This window comes from Dipteris shenzhenensis, chromosome 11 (genome assembly GCF_047967505.1).
Source record: "Dipteris shenzhenensis isolate YYH24624 ecotype China chromosome 11, Dip_SZ_1.0, whole genome shotgun sequence".
NCBI lineage: Eukaryota > Viridiplantae > Streptophyta > Polypodiopsida > Gleicheniales > Dipteridaceae > Dipteris > Dipteris shenzhenensis.
The window spans coordinates 31,892,579-31,911,599 of record NC_141606.1 but is presented as its reverse complement, the minus strand read 5'-3'; the positions used below and the strand labels follow the sequence as shown (position 1 = coordinate 31,911,599).

At 44.1% G+C, this 19,021-nt stretch overlaps 1 protein-coding gene across 1 annotated transcript in view; it reads right to left on the bottom strand.

Annotated features, from left to right (window-relative positions):
- Positions 1–2,080: 2,080 nt before the first annotated feature.
- Positions 2,081–19,021, bottom strand: part of LOC147896912 (NOL1/NOP2/sun family protein / antitermination NusB domain-containing protein) — a 147,755-nt gene continuing 130,814 nt past the window's right edge. The window contains exons 14-16 of the mRNA XM_087381394.1: positions 4,523–4,608; positions 4,304–4,400; positions 2,081–2,427 (exon numbers count right to left, since the gene is read on the bottom strand). Of these exons, the coding sequence (XP_087237520.1) occupies positions 2,293–2,427; positions 4,304–4,400; positions 4,523–4,608 (318 nt within the window). The 3' untranslated portion in view covers positions 2,081–2,292. The remainder of the gene's footprint in view (positions 2,428–4,303; positions 4,401–4,522; positions 4,609–19,021) is intronic.

Genomic DNA, 19,021 nt, shown 5'->3' with positions numbered 1-19,021 from the left:
TGCATGCATGTGCAGTTAGTCTTCCTCCTTGCGCTTATCCCCTATCCTCCTACAAAAGCGAGAAGCTGTCAATATGAAACTCTCTCTGCATCACCCCCAACCCCTCTCTATCCCTGTCATATACACACAATAAGAAAATAAAGAGCCAACGATTCCAAACTCAGAAAGGTATGGGCAAAGCATGGGCAAAGCAAGGCATGGGCTATGTGGCAAAAAGGGACTGGGCAGATTTAATTAGAGAAGTAGGATACTTTTTAACTAAAATGAACGTAGAGTGCTGCCTAGAAGGTAGTGCTAACAAGTTGGCCACTACTCGCCCTCTTATTATCATTCATGAAATTTCAAGAAAACATCTATCAAAATGAAAACCCATTGAGGGCAAGCAATTCGATGAAGACATCAACGATTTGTGTTGGGTAATCAAGTACATCTAAGCCAGTCAAAAGAAAGCTTTTAGGAATTCATGAAGGGAGCTTTCTTTTGAATTCATGAAGGGAGAGTAATGAAGCAATAATCATCAATTTTCTTCACCCTTTAAATCATCCTCGAGGGAATATCAAATTCATAATCTTGATCTTAAAGAAAGATCTCCACGATGCACATTTTCAACATGATTGTAATATAATGTAAAGAGACACTAAAGGGCCAAACGCCCTAATCTTGGAGTAGAGTGCTAAAAAGCCACCATAGGGCCAAATTCCCTGAATTTAATAGGGACTTCATGTAAGTTACTTGGTTATAGTAGAAATGTACTACGTAGTTAGCAGTTTGTAATGATGTCTTTTAGCCTTATTGTCTCCCACGTCTCATTTTGCAACTTGCTTTTTATGTCTGTATATGTCTTGCCAATACCTATGTTTATTAACCTCTTTGCTTCTCTCCCCATACCGTGTCCCTTCAATTGCAATCCTGATAATGCAACACATGGAAAAGGATAGTACAACTGAAAGGGAGTTTTATTCATGCTTCAATATCGCCAGCAAGTTTTCATGTCTGCATCCATTCACTATAATACACAATTACGCAATTCAACTTTCTGCAAAAGATTCCTGGAGAAATGAAGGTATTGCAATTGATTAAAATCACAAAAAGCACTATAAACTATCCAACTCTTACATGTCCGAGTTTATAATCATCATGGAAAAAGAAGCACTGACCTATGAGATTTGCCCAATGAACTAATTATAGCCATTGCATAGGCATGATAGTATGAAAAAATACATTTAAATGATCAAAACAAAGTGGAGCTAACTTTTTCCTTCAATTGAAATATCATTTCAAGAGGCTTTAGCATATTTTACCCGAATCTAAGGGTTTGTTGTTTTAACAAGTACGCTTTCAAAACTCGGTAAAGTTGAAGTTTTGAACTATATCTAACAGATAACTGGATTAGACTTTGAAGTTACTTCTCTCCTCCTTATCAACCTCTTATGAACAACAAATTGGCATTCCTCTGTGGATATGAGTCCTATGCATTGACTGACCAACTTTTACTTCCCTCAAATTCTCCATTATACAACTGCAATTCTAAATACCGACATAATGCTGCCCACATGACGCTGGAAAACTACCTATTCAAAAAAAGAGAAATGATTCATTCTGAGCTTTGAGCTATCTCAGCTGAACCCGGCCAAACACCAAAGTGCACATTTCCATGTACCCTCATGTTATTGGTATAGACCTTGCCTGTCTCATTATGGCCCACATGTTCTAAAACTATGTGTTCTACTCCTATACCTATTAACAGTTTGTTCCTAACAGTCTAAGGGTCTATTATTCAAATTGATGTTCTCAAAATTTTTAATCAAGCTCTTGATTTGGCCCATGGCTCCCTAGCTTAGCTTGGACAAAAACTCTCTAAATGACAAGCCAATTGGCTACGTACATTTACAATCCAGTGAATACCAGATGATAATAAAGTCTTGGGGACATGGAAGAATTGGGAGAACAGGAGATTCTACCACAAATGAGAGTTGCATATGAAAATCTTCTTTTCTCTTCCCTCAATTACAATGTCGTATGTTAAATTATCATTGTACCTCATTCACATGGAGAAGAAACGTATGTTTGAAGTACAGCTTCACTAGAAAGAAAGGAAAGGGTCAATAAAACTTTTAGAGTTAAAAATCAGAGACACCCTGTGAATGCAAACATGAGGTAGGAGAACCAATAGCACTCAAAATTACCAGTCTAAGCAATTGAACTGATGGCAACACAACTGTTATAAAAAAAGTAAACAATGAAGTATATTTCAATCTAACTACAACAATGAATGAAAAAACAAATGAGCCACTACTTTGTTCTTCTGCGCAGTCGAGCTGCAAATGCACCATCCACATGGTGTTTGTGGGGGATCGACGCAAGATAGCCCTCATTGGTTACTAGATATTGAGGTACATATGGCTCAGCAGACTCCAGCATGAATTCCTACAGAAACAGTTCATTATCACCCAATTGTCAGATCTCTCTCTCTCTCTCTTAAACTGATGTAATGAAGGCAATTTTGATATAGGACTAGAATATAGATGTGTGCTAAATAATCTCAAGATGAGCTTCCATGTGCACTTCTCAACTCTCTGAGATTCAGAGATGATGTTGTTTTTCTCTCTTGCTGTGTACTTTGTCTCACAGGCCGAGAGGCCTCCCCGAGACATTAATAATTCTTTCTTCCTTTCTTTATTTCTTTCCCTTCGATGTGACGAAACAGACCATTGAAATGGAGTATGTATGAGGTGATAGAGAACGGCACTAGTGCCTTTCTCCACAACCTCATATGAGATTATGGAGAATGGCACTAGTGCCATTCTCTCTATGAGGTGATTGAGAATGGTACTAGTGTCATTCTCCATAACCTCATAGGGAGAATGGCACTTGTTCCATTCTCCACAACCCCATGAGATTATGGAAAATGGCACTAGAGCCATATTCTCTATGAGGTGATATAGAATGGCACTACTGCTGTTCTCCATAACCTCACTTGTCAGGAAGCGGACTATATCACAAAGACTGCAGAGGAGGGATGGGCCTCTACAGGCCGAGTGCTAGCAGCAATCTATCACTGACTTTCTTCCTCGACGCCAGCCCTCACTAAATCTCGAGCCACTGTCACCACGTTCCTCTTGTCTCTCCTCAGCTGTCCAATCGAGTTGGTCCCATAGACTGTATACACAGGTCCGGCCACTAAGATGGACAGTTGACCGATTGGTAGAGGGCAAGGGCTTCCTCCTTTGTGGCTCCACTTTTGGGTCTCTCTTGCAACGGCAACAACGCGATGTATTCCTTTTTTCTTGTCAAACATCAAACTTGGGTATGGACACCCGTTTAGTGGCCCCACGCTTAGCTTTCATTGTATCTGGTTTTTTTCATTCTTATAGACCCTTTGGTCTTTCGTAGACGTTAATTAACTCTCTCTCTCTCTCGCTCTCTCTCTCTCTCTCTCTCTCACCTAGGCAGATAGTGGTGATTATATCCTCTTAAACAAAGGATAGGAGAATATTCCTCTAGATGGAGGAGTATCTAAAGGGCACCAAGCCTATCAATGAATATCTGTCTCATGCAGCAGAAGGAATGGGAGCAAGGATATAGGATGGATCAATGGAATGATCATTTTTGGAGGGACCACAAAAGCGAAGAGGGACAGCACCTAGGGAATATGGTCTATAGGTTTGATAAGAAAAGAGAAAGCATCCTGCTGATGTCTCGGAATTGTACAGATTATCCATGGTGCAAAGAGGCAGATGTATCATATGCCACAAAAAGGAGTAATATCACTTTCTTGGCAAATATGACAACTATGAGGTCCCTCAAAACAAGCATATATGTATATGAACTGTATGGAATGAAAAGAGACAATGGTAAGGGACTGGCACGTTAGCAGGCTTTGTAAGAAATTTTGGATAGCAGAGTTGAGCTGGCGAAATATGACAAAGCATGGACTACCTACCTACTATGCTATCCCCGAAGACATCGTCAGCACCCATAGTGGGTGTAGACCAAATTATAACCTATGCTAACACATATACACAAATATCTATGGAGACACCCACGCCCACACCCACACCCACATGAGCATCCATTTACAAACAGACCTTGAACTAAGTCTAGACTATTTGGTGTATACAAAGAAAAAACAAATCATGAATGTTCTTGAAATTTTGTGCGCTACTCTTGTTTATTATCACCTTCCATTGATTGTCAAATTCTGGCTATAAATTCCTTTGCATTTTGATCATATGAGCATTAAATAAGCTTCTCTTCCATTCCATTCTTCAAAAAAAATGTGTAAGATAATTTACAAGCATACCGGATGCTGATCCAAGAACGAAGACACACGATGTTCATTTTCATCTGGCTCGATGGAGCAAGTGCTATAAATTAGCACACCTCCTGGTTTGACCAAGCTGTTATTGGAACCACGAATGTCAAATTATGAACTGAGGAAGGGAAATATAGGCATCACTGAAACTTTGAAGATAACCTTCATTCCTAGCATTATTTTGACTGTAATTTGAGCAAGAACCACCTGGCAGCTGCATTTAGCAAGGTTCCCTGCAAATTGAGTAGTGGCTCCATATCTTTGGCACCTCTCCTCCAACGCAAGTCAGCTCTCTGAAATCCCATTCCAACAGACTTGCCTTACATTAGTATGCAGTAACAAGTTGACAATGATTCCAAGAAACATGATACTTATTAGATAAAGTTCGAGCATTGATGATTGACCTAAGCACTACATTGCAAGGACTCAAAACCATGTTGGGCCTTTACAAATAACTGCCTCACTTGAAATTGAAAGTATGACATTTCCCTTAGCTCATGACAATCAACCATCAATCTGGCTTATATGGTACAGAAAATATAATTTTCACATTATAACCATCGATGCTTGAAAACCAACAAAAAAATCCTTATGATGTAGCCACAATAATTCACACCAACAGTATCAAGATACGTATACATCCTCACTATGAAAATTATCATTATAGAATGGAGCTATAGTGCACTTCAAATAATAAAGAATGTGCTTTATGACATCAGAACAAAGCATACTATATGTGCCGCAGTAATTTTTGTCTCATTTAATCTTTTAAATTCATCTTTTCTTTTTTCATATCCATAGAAGGCCCAAAAACCTCCTCACAGATGCTAAGAAGGCAAGGATCAACAAGCATTGTCCATTCTCACTACAAATGTTTAAAATCCCCTCATTAGTCGTATAAGTAATGCAAAGACTTTAGCATAACCTTAGAAGATATTACAAGACGGTTTTTTTTTTCCCAAATGAAAGACTTCTATTAAGTAAGAAAGTCCCTCCCTGAGAAAAACTCAAGGGAGAAAAAGTATGCAGTACGTGAAGTTCACCCTAGATGGGTCAAAGTAAATTCCTAATCATAGCAATGAATCAACCACGGTTGAGGATGGAAGTGCCATCTCAACCCAGTACATATTGTGTCTATCCAGATAGTGGCCAAAGTGTGAGAGGGATGAACCTGGGAGCCATCCAAAGTCTCTATGCATCTAGACCTCCATATATGCCATGCTGACATGCTTGCCAGAATCTCCCAAGATGTATCAACTGATCCATGTGCAGGTCTGCTGTAAGGAAGTATCGGAACATCGTCCAAGGAACATGCCTCAACTACCTGTCATCGAGCCCATAAAGCCCAAGAGAAGTCATGTCTCTCATATAGAACCTGAGGCTTGGAGAGGGATAGCCAAGCTACTAATCCCCAAGTCATAGAGAGAATAGAGTGTGTAAAGTTGCTTCATAGCCTAGCAATCCTTCTCCAAATAATCTGTGTCTACCTGCAATCCCAAAGACAATCTTGGATGATCTCCACCGCAGAAAGGTAGCGAGCACAAGTGGAATTTGCACCAAACCTCGACCTCCATTGGTTCACTGCAATCCCTCCATGTATAGAGAGCCAAAAGAAAAGAGTGATCTTTCAAATCCTGAGGGATTTTCAGAGTCGCTTCCAAAAATATTTCTGCAAATCTACAAGAATTTGAAAATTATCCCGATGAAGTGCTTTGGTAGGCCTCCAACCTCTCAAGCTTAGCTGATATTTTGTGGCATTGCTCACCGTGTATTGAAAGAAGGGGAGGCTCTTCTCTTGATGTCCTGCATCAATCCATTCCCATTCTCCATGATCCCATTTCAAATACTTGATTGGGACCAAATCCAAAGTCTCCAAGAGCCCAAGGGAATGAGATCTAGGTTACGGTCTAGGTACCATCTTGAATCGAAGAAGCTCTGCTCCACATGGCCTACAACTCTGATAGACTCAAAAGGAAAATGCATAGTATAGCTTCCGAAGATCTCAATAGCTTGCCCCTAGAATGAGCATCTAAGACCAAGGCATCCCTATCTGAATGTGAAAGTCCTATGACTTGAAAAGGGGTTCCCAGTCTTGTAAAGGCTCACAGCCAAGTATCATCAGAAGATATTTACCACCAGGGAGAACCAGTCCAAAGGTATAGCGGCATCTATCTGATGAATCCTCCTTGCACTTCCTCTGAGGTGGCTTACTAGTTGAGATTGTTGTTTTTTTCTTTTTCAAGAAAATGACTTCATTAAGTATGAATGAAAACCGCGAGAGCAAGCTCAAATGCGGGAGTACATCATGCAATGCATGAGGAAAAAAACCAGCTCAAAGTGAGCTAATAAAGAACCAAGGCGGAGGCTGAAAATGCCATCTCAACCCTAAAGGAAACTCAGAGAACAAAGAAGATCCCACCCAAACTCTGAAAAAAGTAACTCTCCTGGCAGTGGCTGCTCTAGAGGATCCCTACATGCTCGCCCAATGGCCATCAGAGTGTGTACTGTGTCAGTCCAAATACTGGCCATAGTCTGAGAAGGGTGAACCTGGATAACCTCCATCACCTCTATACACCTGGCTCTCCAAATATGCCAAGCTGCAATGCTAGCTAAAATCTCCCAAGACGTGTCTACTGAGGCATGAACAGCTCTGAAAGGAGTGAGGGGATCATCTTGGAGGGAACAAGACTCCACTGAATGTCGTCATACAATGAAAGCTGGATCTGGATCATGTCCCTCGAAAAACACCTGTGGACCAGTAAGAGATAACCAAGCCACTAAACCCCAGGTCATATAGAAAGGTGATGTATGAAAGATGCTGAAAATCCTAGCCACACCTTTCTAGATCATCCTCGCCTGTCTGCACACCCAAAGGCAATGCTGTACTAACTCAACTGCCATGTGACAACAAGGACAAGTAGGGTCAGCCCCGAACCTAGATCTCCACAGGTTCACTGCAATCCCTCCATGAATAGAAAGCCAAAAGAAAAGAGTGATCTTTCTATTCCTGAGGGATTTCCAGAGCCTACGCCAAAAGTTCTTCCGCACAGCTACGGAAATCTGAAAGCATCCCAATGTGGCGCTCTAGTCCAACCTCTACTGCTGAGCTGAAATCTCCGGGCATTTCTAGCTGTATAGAGAAAGAAGGGAAAGATCTTCTCTCAGTGCCCCTCATCAATCCATTCCCACTCCCCTGGGTCCCACTGCAAGAACCTAATAGGGGAACCACCATACATCCAGAGTGAACCAGGTATTGTTGGCCACTGCTTGGTTTGTTTGCTCATGTTGGTGCACATCTAGAGATTGTATCGCTCAACTCATGAGACCTATCAGGAACTTCCTATGGAGCGGTTTAGATGGCACCTCAGATGTTACGCTCTAGCTGAGGTAGCATGACCTCGGAAGAATCACTCGACATTTCCCTTAAAGGATCTATCTTTGTAATATATTTGTTTGCGCTTCATGTAAATGATCGGGAGGGATTTAATGTCAAGGTCCTAGGTGAGGGCTGATAGCACCAGACTAGGTAGATCTAAGGCCAAGGGCCTAATGCAAAGGTTGTGCCTAGGGGCAAAGAATTTAATGCATCCCAAGAGAGGGGTGAAATATTGCATTAGGAAGGCCCTATATGGATGACATGTGGCATCTAGATCTATCTAGGGAATTGGGGCTTGCTGAGGCTAGAGAGAGAAGAGAAGAAAATTATTCACGTGGATTTTCGAAAAAAGATCTCTGTCTGCTTGTCAGCCTCAGCGAGATATGGCTGGGAGGTGATTCATGGTGCTGCTCCCGTGATCAAAGTAGAGAATTAGGAAAGTGTGCTTTACAATTGGTATCAGAGCCTATGGAGAGATCAAGGGATACGTGACGTGCAGAAGAACGGAACTGTTTAGGGGCTTCACGGCGAGGTTTGATCGAAGCTGGCCTACACAAACGGCGTCGAATAGGAAGACTGTGACGGACAATTGGCCTACGCCAAGAGGAGCGTAGGGCCTTGAACAGGGTAGACAAGTGTAAAAGGCCGCGCAAATACAGACCAGCGTTGAGGGAGATCCAAAGCTGCTGACGATGCCGTGATCGATGGCGCTCCCGTAAGGCAAGGAATTCGATCATTTATGTGATCGATAATAGGCCTGGAGCGTAGCTGGAATGATAGAGCGGGATCGTCAAAGCACCTGAACGCCAAATCGACGGGCTGACCGGGTGATGCTGCGACGTGACGGACGGAGGCTTGCTGACGGAGGCTTCTGAATTGTGGCTGGAGCTTGGGGGTCCCGTAAGGTAGTGACGGACAGCGGGTCTAGAGTATAGGTGGAGCGGCTGGTAACCTGCGACCTCCACGAATTAGGAAAAGGACCGGTTGGCGCTCCCGCAACTACAACGAGATCAGAGAGGGGGTTGCCGTGACGACGGACAGCAACAGCTCGGGAGCGGGAGACCATTTGGCCCAAATAACCCGACAAAATAAAAGAAGGGTGCCTATCATTTAATAGTTCGTGACTACGCCAGATTAATGCAGAGCGCTAGTCGACGGATGAATTGCAACGCTGAGGTGGCGGGGATCAAGCTGGCTAGCCCGTGATTTGCTGATTTGGCACACGTGTGCTCTGAGTTCTCCAGCGCCGAACAACCTGCTCGTAAGCTGTGACTGGGGCTACAATCCAACGACAGTCTGGGATGCAGATTGGGCACAGAAGCGTAGGGCTTGACCAGGGAGCTTTCTTTGATCTCCATTAGTTGTGTTGTTTTTTTTTTCTTCTCGATTTAGTAGGGTGATGCGCTACTTTCATAGACAGGATCTCGTGAATGATCAACATGCATGAGGCTTCAATGTTGTAGCAGGGACAAATTATGTCTGTGCATATGCCTGTGTGCTTCAGTCAGAGTCAGATTTGCAGGAATTTCCCTAATATAGGGAAAAGCGTGGTCTGAGATAAATGCCTGTATTAAATGCCTGATCAGGGTGAATGTGGGATTGCAGGAATTCCCTAGTATAGGGAATTGTGCCAGACTGTTAGTACACTGAATTGTGTCAGTTTGTAAATACAGCTTTCTAGCGGTGTTTTATTTAAAAGAAAAAAAAACAAAAAAACCAAAAAAAAAACAGAACACCCATTGAACGGAATGGAAGCAGAAGAAGGGGCTTCCAGAAGGGACCCTGGTGAATCAGGAACCCGGCCGACCCAACAGGTGTCGCGTCGAGTAGCTCATACTTTATCTGGCAAGATTGCATTGCTGGAGGATGCCTTGCAACAGTTGTTAGCGCAGCAATTACAGGCCAATGCAGGGCAGTCCGAACTTAGGAGAGCGATACATAGTATGTCTGCCAGACGTTCTCGAGAGGAGAAGGGAAAGGCTCCAATGGAACCGGAGTCTAATGTCCATACGGTCGAGCCTAGGAAGGCTAAAGTGCCAAATATTGCCAATTACAGACCGGAAAAGTATTATGGTCGGATGAATGACCGTAGCTCCGATGTCATTGAGACCTGGTTACACAAATGGGACGAGGCGTTCGCCATTTGTGAAATCAGAAATGACATTAAGAAGATCCGTGACGCCACCCACATGTTTAGTGAGGCAGCGGATCAGTGGTGGATTAAACAACAAAAAGATGATATAGCATCCATTACCTGGGAGGGGTTTAAAAGAGAGTTCAGGAAACACTTCTTACCTCCTGACGAAGCATCCCAAGCTTGGGATCAATATAGGAACCTTCGTCAGAGAAATTTATCAGTGGCGGAATACACTGATAAGTTTCGAGAGAGTGTAATGAAGGTTGACGAACCCCTGCCTCAATCAATCCAAGTGAAAGATTTCATATTTGGATTGAATGATCGAATAAAAATGGAAGTTCGGGCTATGTACGCGAACACGCTAGATGATGCAATAGCTATAGCCCTGAACTATGAGGATGCCAAGGGCAGCAAGCCAAGTGGGTTTGCACAGGTCGGAACCCAGTATGGGTATCCGAAGAAATCTGGGTTTAAGAAGAAGTGGGCTAGTAGAGGGAGTGGTTCGCTGCCGAGTGGTCAAGCCAAGCACGCGAGACCGGCTGAAACTCCCAAACTAAGTACCACCATTGGAGTGAAGAGGAAAGTAACCCCAATGGCAGCCCGGGCTTGGTCTTGAACCCAGAACAAAGGGAAAAAGCGAGGAGAGAAGGCTTATGTTTTGGTTGCCTTCAGCCTCATCAGTGGAAGGATTGTCCACGTAACAAAGATCGTCGGATGGCTGAGATGGTGATCTCAGAGTGCGACGTGGAGATGCAGGGAAGTCCCAGAGCGGAAGAGATGCAAATTCAGCTAGCGGGATCTTCTCATAGGCTAGTACCTTGTTTGTTATGTGTGTCTGTTGCTAAGCTAGTGACGAGTGTGCCTCATAACATCCTATCTAAGCCCGCAGCAACGGGGTATACAGCCTTTAATGATACGGAGTTAATTAAAATGAAAGGGCCAGTGGCCAATCATGATGTCATTGTGTTGTTTGACTCGGTGTCAACTCACAATGTGATTAACTCCAAGCTCGTGAAGAGGCTGAAATTAAAGACAAGTCCATCTGACTATGCGTATACAGTCAAGATGGCAGATGGAAGTTCAACTGAAGTGTGGGACCAAAGGGTTACCCAGTTGGAGCTTCGGATTCAGGTCTATGCTGAGAAGCTTGATTTTGAAATGACCAAGCTTGCTCATGCAAATATAGCCTTGGGTATGGCGTGGCATTCTAGGAAGAATCCAACCATTGATTGGAAAAAGCACGTATATCAATTCAAGATGAATAATGTGCTTTATGTCTTACGAGGTGAAAAAGATATACCTCAGGGACCGTTGGTTTCCGTGATGGAAATCCGAAAAGCTCGAGTAGAGTTTTTATTCCTTTGCACAGCATCGGTAGAGCCGGTTGATGATTCTTCGGCTAGCACTGATGTTACGCAAAGTGGTGAGATGGCCAAGCTAGCTAATCTTATAACAGAGGAGTTCTCTGAATGAATTAGGGATGAACTACCTTATGGGTTACCTCCAGAGCAGAAAGTTCAACATAAGATTGAACTCATCCCGGGGGCAGAACCTGTAAATAGACCTCCCTATAGAATGAGTTTTACTGAAGAGGCGGAGGTGCGTAGACAACTGGAAGAATACCTCAAGTTGGGGCAGATTCAACCAAGTTTCTCACCTTTTGCTTCCCCAGTGATATTAAAGAAGAAAAAGGATGATACGTTTCGCCTCTGTATATATTACAGAGCATTGAATAATATCACTGTTAAGCACAGGTATCCGATGGCTCGGATTGATGATTTGCTAGATGCATTACATGGAGCCGTGATTTTCAGTAAGATAGATCTTAAGTGTGGCTACCATCAAATCCGGATTAGAGCCGAGGATGTGCATAAAACCGCTTTCAGAAGCAAGTTTGGTCATTATGAGTTTTTGGTAATGCCCTTCGGACTTACCAATGCTCCAACAACCTTCGTCATGCTTATGAACGATTTATTACATCCGTATATCGGAAAGTTCGTAGTACATTTTATTGACGATATCCTGATATTCAGTAAAAGTATTACTGAGCATCGTGAACACTTAAGAGTAGTGTTCAATACTTTGAGGAAAGCCAGTCTTGATGTAAATAAAAAGAAAACTATACTGTGTATGGTTAGGCTTGAATATTTAGGGTTCATAATTACTCCACAGGGGGTAGAAATGGATCCGAAGAAAGTGGCTGCGATACTAACTTGGCCAATCCCTCAGAGTCTGACCGCATTGTGATCATTCTTGGGATTTGTCCAGTTTTATAGAAGGCATATCAAAGGATATTCCGGAATAGTATCGCCATTGACTGATCTGACCTCAGATAAAGTACCTTTTATTTGGAGACAGAATCAACAAGAAAGTTTTAACACCATAAAACAAGCTGTGGTCACAGGACCGGTGTTAAAAATAGTTGATCCCCAGAAACCGTTGTTCCTAGAAACCGATGCAAGTGGCATTGCGGTAGGAGCAGTCCTCCTTCAAGAGGGAAGGCCAGTAGCCTTTGAAAGCAAGAAGCTTTCTCCCTCTCAAAGGAATTGGCCAACTCATGAATTGGAGTTGTATGCTGTTATCCATGCTTTGAAACATGGAGGCATTATTTGTATGGTTCAGAGTTTTATGTGGATGTGGATCTTGATACTCTGAAACATTTTTGTAAACAGCCTAACTTGAGGGGCCGCCAAGCTTAGGTAGGCAGAGCTCATGCAGGAGTTTAATCTAACGATTCGGTACCGAAGAGGAAAAGATAATAAGGTGGCTGATGCGTTGTCTCGCATTATGCACAACTTGAGTTTCACGGTATTAGAGAGTGCTCTAATGACCGAGATTAGAGAAACTCAAAAGGTGGACGAGTTTGTCCAGAGCTTATGGCCTAAGGCTCATGTGTTAAAACCCGGGGAAAATGAAAAGGATGACCTGGCATCCAGAAAAGGCCAAACTTATGCAAGATATACCATAAGGGATGGTATGCTAGTTAGAAATGGCAAGGTTGTAGTACCTGATCAGAATGAGCTCAGGCAGAGAGTCATTCGACAGTGCCATTATAGCCCGTGTGCGGGACATCCAGGAGTCGAGAAGACGCTTATCACAGTGTGTGCTGTAATGTCCCCACTCTCCACAATTAAAGCACTGGACACAAGGTGCAAATGACCCTTGGCCTCGTCCTGCCTGCCACGGGCCTGAATTATTTGAAGAAGGCATGTTGCCTCTGCCATAACCACCCAATGATCTACCTCTTCCCCTACCGTTTATCAAATTCAAACTCAAACTCTTCATAAGCTCCGACATTTCATGAATTTCTTCTTTTATATTCTCCTCTTTCCTGACTTCTAGCTTTTGTATTTCTGGCTTCACATGAGAGATAATTTCAGGCACATGCTGAACCATGGGCATCTCTTGCATCATTTGTGACAATCTTATTTGCTTCCTCTCCTTCTCTTTTGCTACCCTGAGAGCATCCTCATAAGTGATCAGCTCTTTACATTCAATCTTTATCCTAATCTCCGGTTTCAGACCAGCAACAAACCTATCCTTTTTTATGACTCTAGGAGGAACTTCAGGTAATAAGGCCACCTGCAATTTATTCCACAACACAGTGAACTTACCGACATACTCATCCACTAACTGAGTCGGCTGTTGCTGCAATAAACATAGCTCTCTCTAAATGCCATCAGGATCTCTAACACACATAAACATGTCCAGGAAAGCTGTCCTCACCTCTGGATAAGTCGGGTTTCTGTGAGCACCCTGGATCATCTCGCATCCTTGCAGAGAAAGTCTGCAGCCAAGTTCTCGCTTCTCCCAACAGACAAAAGGATAGAATCTGAAGAAGGACTTCAGGAGCATTCCTGTCTTTAATAAGAGCTGTGAACTCCAAGCACTCTAAAAACCTCTCTGGGTCTTCATTGGGCAGCCCATGAAATCAAGGAAATTCATGAGCCATCTCTCCTCTTGACTAACTTATCTCAAACACACTTCCAACTAGAAATACCACCCAACCTCTTCTAGGAAGAAAACAAAAATAATCACTCTACTGAAGAAAACTTACCCTGCATCTGACTGGCATTCTTCTTCCTAAGAGCAACCACTTTCAAAGCCTTTTGAACCTTAGCACGGAGACGTATCACCCAAAGTTCAACATCAAGGCATCTATCTCTCCTGTGTCTACACTCCCCACATAACTCACAATGAATCACTCTCATGCGAGGCTTTGTCTTCATAGTTTCAATCCCTAACCACACAAAAATTCAAGCAACATTCCCCAGCCAATTCTTCAGCGCCGTTTTGTCTTGAGTACCCAATCTCAATTCAAAACTCCTCCTGTGTCCCCAGCAGGATCGCCAAAAATATGACAAGGAAAAAAAGGAAAGACAACCAGGATTTATGTACTTCACCACGTCAGATAGCTGAGACTTCATAGGGATCAGCTACAATGTGGGCTCGTAGATGATGAGCTTATGAACCAGATTCCAGAGTATGTGTCTTTGTACTAGACACCGAGACAAACCCCCACAAAAAAAACTGACTGAACATGGATCACACAAACTCCAACAGAGCCAAAAGACTACACAGCCCGAAGCAGATAAACTTAGAACTGAACTTCCCCCCAAAAATCAGAGAACAGTCAGCCTCATAATACTATGAACCCACAGCCAAAACTCCTAAGCTTCCATCAAGGACAACAGCTCGTAACTCTTCACATAGTCATAACTGCACCACAACATCTCCTTCATGTGGAGAAAACCAGCAACACGGCCTCTCTTATCATCACGGAGCATATGTCTACTCCAAATTTGCAGTCGAGATTCATAGCCAAGCACCCCAAGACTCCAGCAAAAGCAAACAGCCCGTCTCCTAGGCCCCCAACAAGAGTAGGCAGCTCTTAGCTTGGCATATGATCAAGATAGCACCACAACATCACCTTCCCTGTCGCCCAAGGTCCTCCACGCAAAGGTAACTGCCTCACAGCTCCTGTACTTGCTCACACAGCACCTGCATCTCTCTTCTCCTTCACGCCTGCATAGTAGCGACGCCACAATATCGCCTTCTCTATCATCAAGCCTCAGCATGTATAGCTCTCTTCAAATACGGCAGCCTAACCTCTAATCACATGCCCTCCTTAGCATGATGATCCTGACCCATATCAAGAACTCCAGCCAAAGCAACAGTCAATGACTTGTTCGTCACTTACAAGCTTGCACTCTCCGAACAAGCTTCTAGCTCACATGCAACTAACGATCAACTATCTTGTATCAAGAACTCCATCGTCACAGCAGCTTCTCCCCTGGACCTGGTGCACACGATCTCCACAAACAGTGTATTCCAGCCTCTCAAAAGCAACCGTTGTCGACACTTTCAATAGATCTTACGTACTTCATTCTTCCACCTTTACGTGAAGGTAGCCAACAGAGCCAACCTCCCGTCATCACACAAGCCATGGGACTCATGGACTCCCGTAGTCGAAGAAGCTCCCATTCCCAGAGCCCGTTACTCACCTTCCTCACGCACAGGTTTTTCCTGTTCTCACACAACCTCCGTTCCACTACGAGCCTCTGCCATCGATCTGGCCGTTCCCCCCAACTCTTCAAGAAGCCTTCGTCAAGTGCAACGTAAGATCCTTCCAGCGTCCCCGATCAACTCCCAGCCGCCATCTTCACGTAGCTCCAGCTCACATTCCAGAAGCTCAGCTTCATCCTTTCACATAGCAATCTTGCACGTGCAGGATGCCTTCCCAATCAGTCGAGCCACCTCACCCTAATTTGCCACCTCATTAGTGACATTTTACCACTCTCCCATTTAAAAAATGCAAATATCCCCCCAAGGCACATTAAATGCACATTTTGGACCTTTAGTCACACAAGTCCCACACACATTAGCATGCACATTAAAGCTTGGATGCACCCCCGTACACACACATGAAAAGCCCCTTGACGTGGGCACCAAAACATGTCAAATTCCCGTACAATGCAAGTGCACATTGACTCAGGAAAATATCAAAAAACCCTTCATGACTTGACTTTACATGACCCCAAAAACATTTCACTTGACCACACACTGGACACCCTTGCTCTGGAAGTCTGGTACAACCACATTGCATTTCATCATTTCCCATGAAGTCCCTGCAAAACATACTTTATTGTCTCGAAAAACTATACATTAGTCCATCATGCTTGTGAAAGAAAAATCCACAAATGCCAAAAGCCCACACCTACCCTAGATGTGTACAATTATGTGCCTACCCACAGCTATATACAGTGCTCAAAAACTTGATACAGATTTTGTCCTATCAGCAGCGAGCATCCAGTCCCGGGCCTGTAACCTGGAAGGGTGGGACCCATGGATGCGAGTAAAGAGAGATGTCGAGCTCTCTTGCTCTGTATCTTTTTTGAGCTGCTGCAACTTGTCTATTGAAAAGGTGATGGTTTTCGCGGCCGGTGGATTCGCTAAAGGCAGAGCCACAATCAGGGTGGAAAGGCCGACACGAACACTAATGAGCTCCATCCGACTGAAAAAACGCTTAGGAATGGAAGGGGGAGAGGGGATGAAGGAGGAGGGGAGGGGAGAGGCAAAGGGAGAGGAGAGGAGAGAGGAGGGGATGAAGGAGGGGGGGAGGGGAGAGGCAGAGAGAGAGGAGAGGAGAGAGGAGGGGGAAGGGGGGGGCACGGGAGGGGGAGGGGGAGGGGGGAGGAAGTAGGGGCTGAGAGGGCAGAGTTTAGGCGCATAGGAAGGGGGCAGGGGGTAGGAGCTGGGAGTCGCGGAGAGAAGGGGCGAGGGTAGGGGCTGGAATGGTGGGGGGGGGGGGGAGGCGGGGGGTAGACGGTGGGGGTAGAGGGCGGGGGAGAGGGCTGAGAGGGCAGAGGTAGAGGGCGGGGGAGAGGGCTGAGAGAGGTGGGGGAGAGGGCTGAGAGAGAGGGGGGAAAGGGCGGGCGAAAGGGCTGAGGGAGCCGGGGAAGGGGCTGAGGGAGGGAGGGAAGGAGAGGCTGAGGGAGGGGAGGAGAGGGGGGCAGCTAGGGAGTCGGGGAGGAGCAGCAGCTCAGCTCAATGGCATGCTGATGTTTTGACTACCCTGAAGTTAAAGAAGAGATCTTGAGATTGTTGTTCATTTGGAAGTCTTCTAAATGAACAGCAATCTGGATTTTAGAAAACTTCCAGATTGTTGTTCATTTGGAAATCTTCTAAAATCCTTCCAGGAGTCCACCGAAGAAGCAGGGCTCTCTCCCATCTAGACCACTACATGTACGAAGAAGAACCCAAAGGTCTACCATGCTCATCAAGTATGATATCATTCCACATGACAAGCTGCCTATCAATCTCTTCCCGAGAGGTTGGGGCACCCTCCGGAGAGTATTGTTGAAGCTGGTATAGGCTTTCAAGATGACATTCATAAGAGAGGAAGAGGGGGGCCTGAGACGCGGGCTGAAGTAAATATCCGCTTGGTGCTATCCATCCAATCTCCAGCTGTAGAAGGAGAACAAGATTGTAAACAACGAATGAAAAAGACCTTCTAAGGTTCCTGCCCTGACATAAGACCTATGACCGCCATCTTGCATAAGCAGCCCAAATATCTAGTAGAAACACCCCTTTTGATCCAAGTGAATCCAAAACCAGTCCCCCAATCCAGAGTGTCTTGGTCGCTGATCCAGAAACCATTGGAGGTGTTGAAGATCATAACCTTGGTCTTACCCCAGTTGACCTACAAGTCATGAGACTCGTAAAAAGCCAGTAATGCATCTAGATGTCTCTAGAGCCCCTTCGCGGACCAGGATAAGAGAACCACATCATCAGCGTACAAAAGAATTTGGAGAAAGTAACCAGCGAGAGAACAGCCAGCTCCACCTAGGGTCCTCATAAAAGACTCAAGCTCGTCTATGTAGAGGCCAAACAAGGTCGATGAGAGTGGACAACCTTGTTTGATCCCAATGGTGCTCATGATCCCATATGTCCATCCGCCCCTCATCCGAACCCTGCTAGAAACCCTCTCATAAACTGTCATAACAGCCCAAACTATCTCCGGCCCATATCCCAGCTCTTGTAACTGCCTGATGAGACGTGCTCGAGATACTGTATCGAAGGCTTTACGAAAATCCACAAAGCAGAAATATACCGTGTCCCAGCCTCCTTTATGACTCCTAAGTGTCAGTATGTGGCCCATGGTTCCATGGTCACGTCAAAAGCCTGCCTGCCCATCTGCTCTGAGCCTCTGCATCTCTGCATAGTGACTGACCTCCGTAACCAACACTGAAGCATATCTCTTGGACATGACATGTACGATCATAATGGTCCTGTAGTTACTTGGATCCATGGGATCCCCTGCCTTGTGAATAGGTGTGATAGTGAAAACCGTTAAGCAAGAGGGAAGGCATGATTGTTTAAACTTTAGTATGCATGGATTGATGTATCATGTATCTATCTTGATGTAATTAAACTTTAGTAGCGCTAATATTGTATTAATGTGTAGGAATTCAATGGATACCTAGAAGGAGATGACAAACCCAAAAACTAAGACACCAAATCCATTAGACAAGAAAGAAAAGCCAACAAATGAGAAAACAGACAAGATGGAAGGTTCAGATAAAAATGTCGGCACATCAAAGGAGACAAAGGCTTTAAAAGTCATTGATATAGCTGAATGGTATGTGGATACTTATGGAATGGATTATGATAAATGTTTGGGGGAGATTACCATGTTCAGTAAAGGAGGGATAGGAAATGGATGGCGTAGTCTTGACAAGGTAGTTGATATGCAAGAGGGTGTGGATAGTAAAGCAAATCCATGCATTGCTTCTACGATAAAGACAAATGGTAAAGAGGTAATCATCAGGGCAACACTTGATAAATTTGAGGTTACAAGGATGGTAGCAAGTCCATAAAGCCATTTCCATGCATTTGAGCTTGTTTTTTCTTGTGTTTTGATGTTTGTTTATACAAGAAGGTAGCTAGAATGATTTCTAAGCTGGTTGTAGGATCAAATCCAACTATAAACACTTGAAAATGAAGATTGGAGTGGAATTTCAAAGTGGTTTTGGGTGCTTGACAATACAACTTGTAGAAACCACTCGTTTGTGTGCCAAAAGTATTGTTATGTAATGTATTTTGTTTGTGGTATGTAGTTTAGGTCCTTAACAACCCCCCTATGCCAAAAAAACTTGGAATAGACCTTGAAGAACCACTAGAAATCATCAGA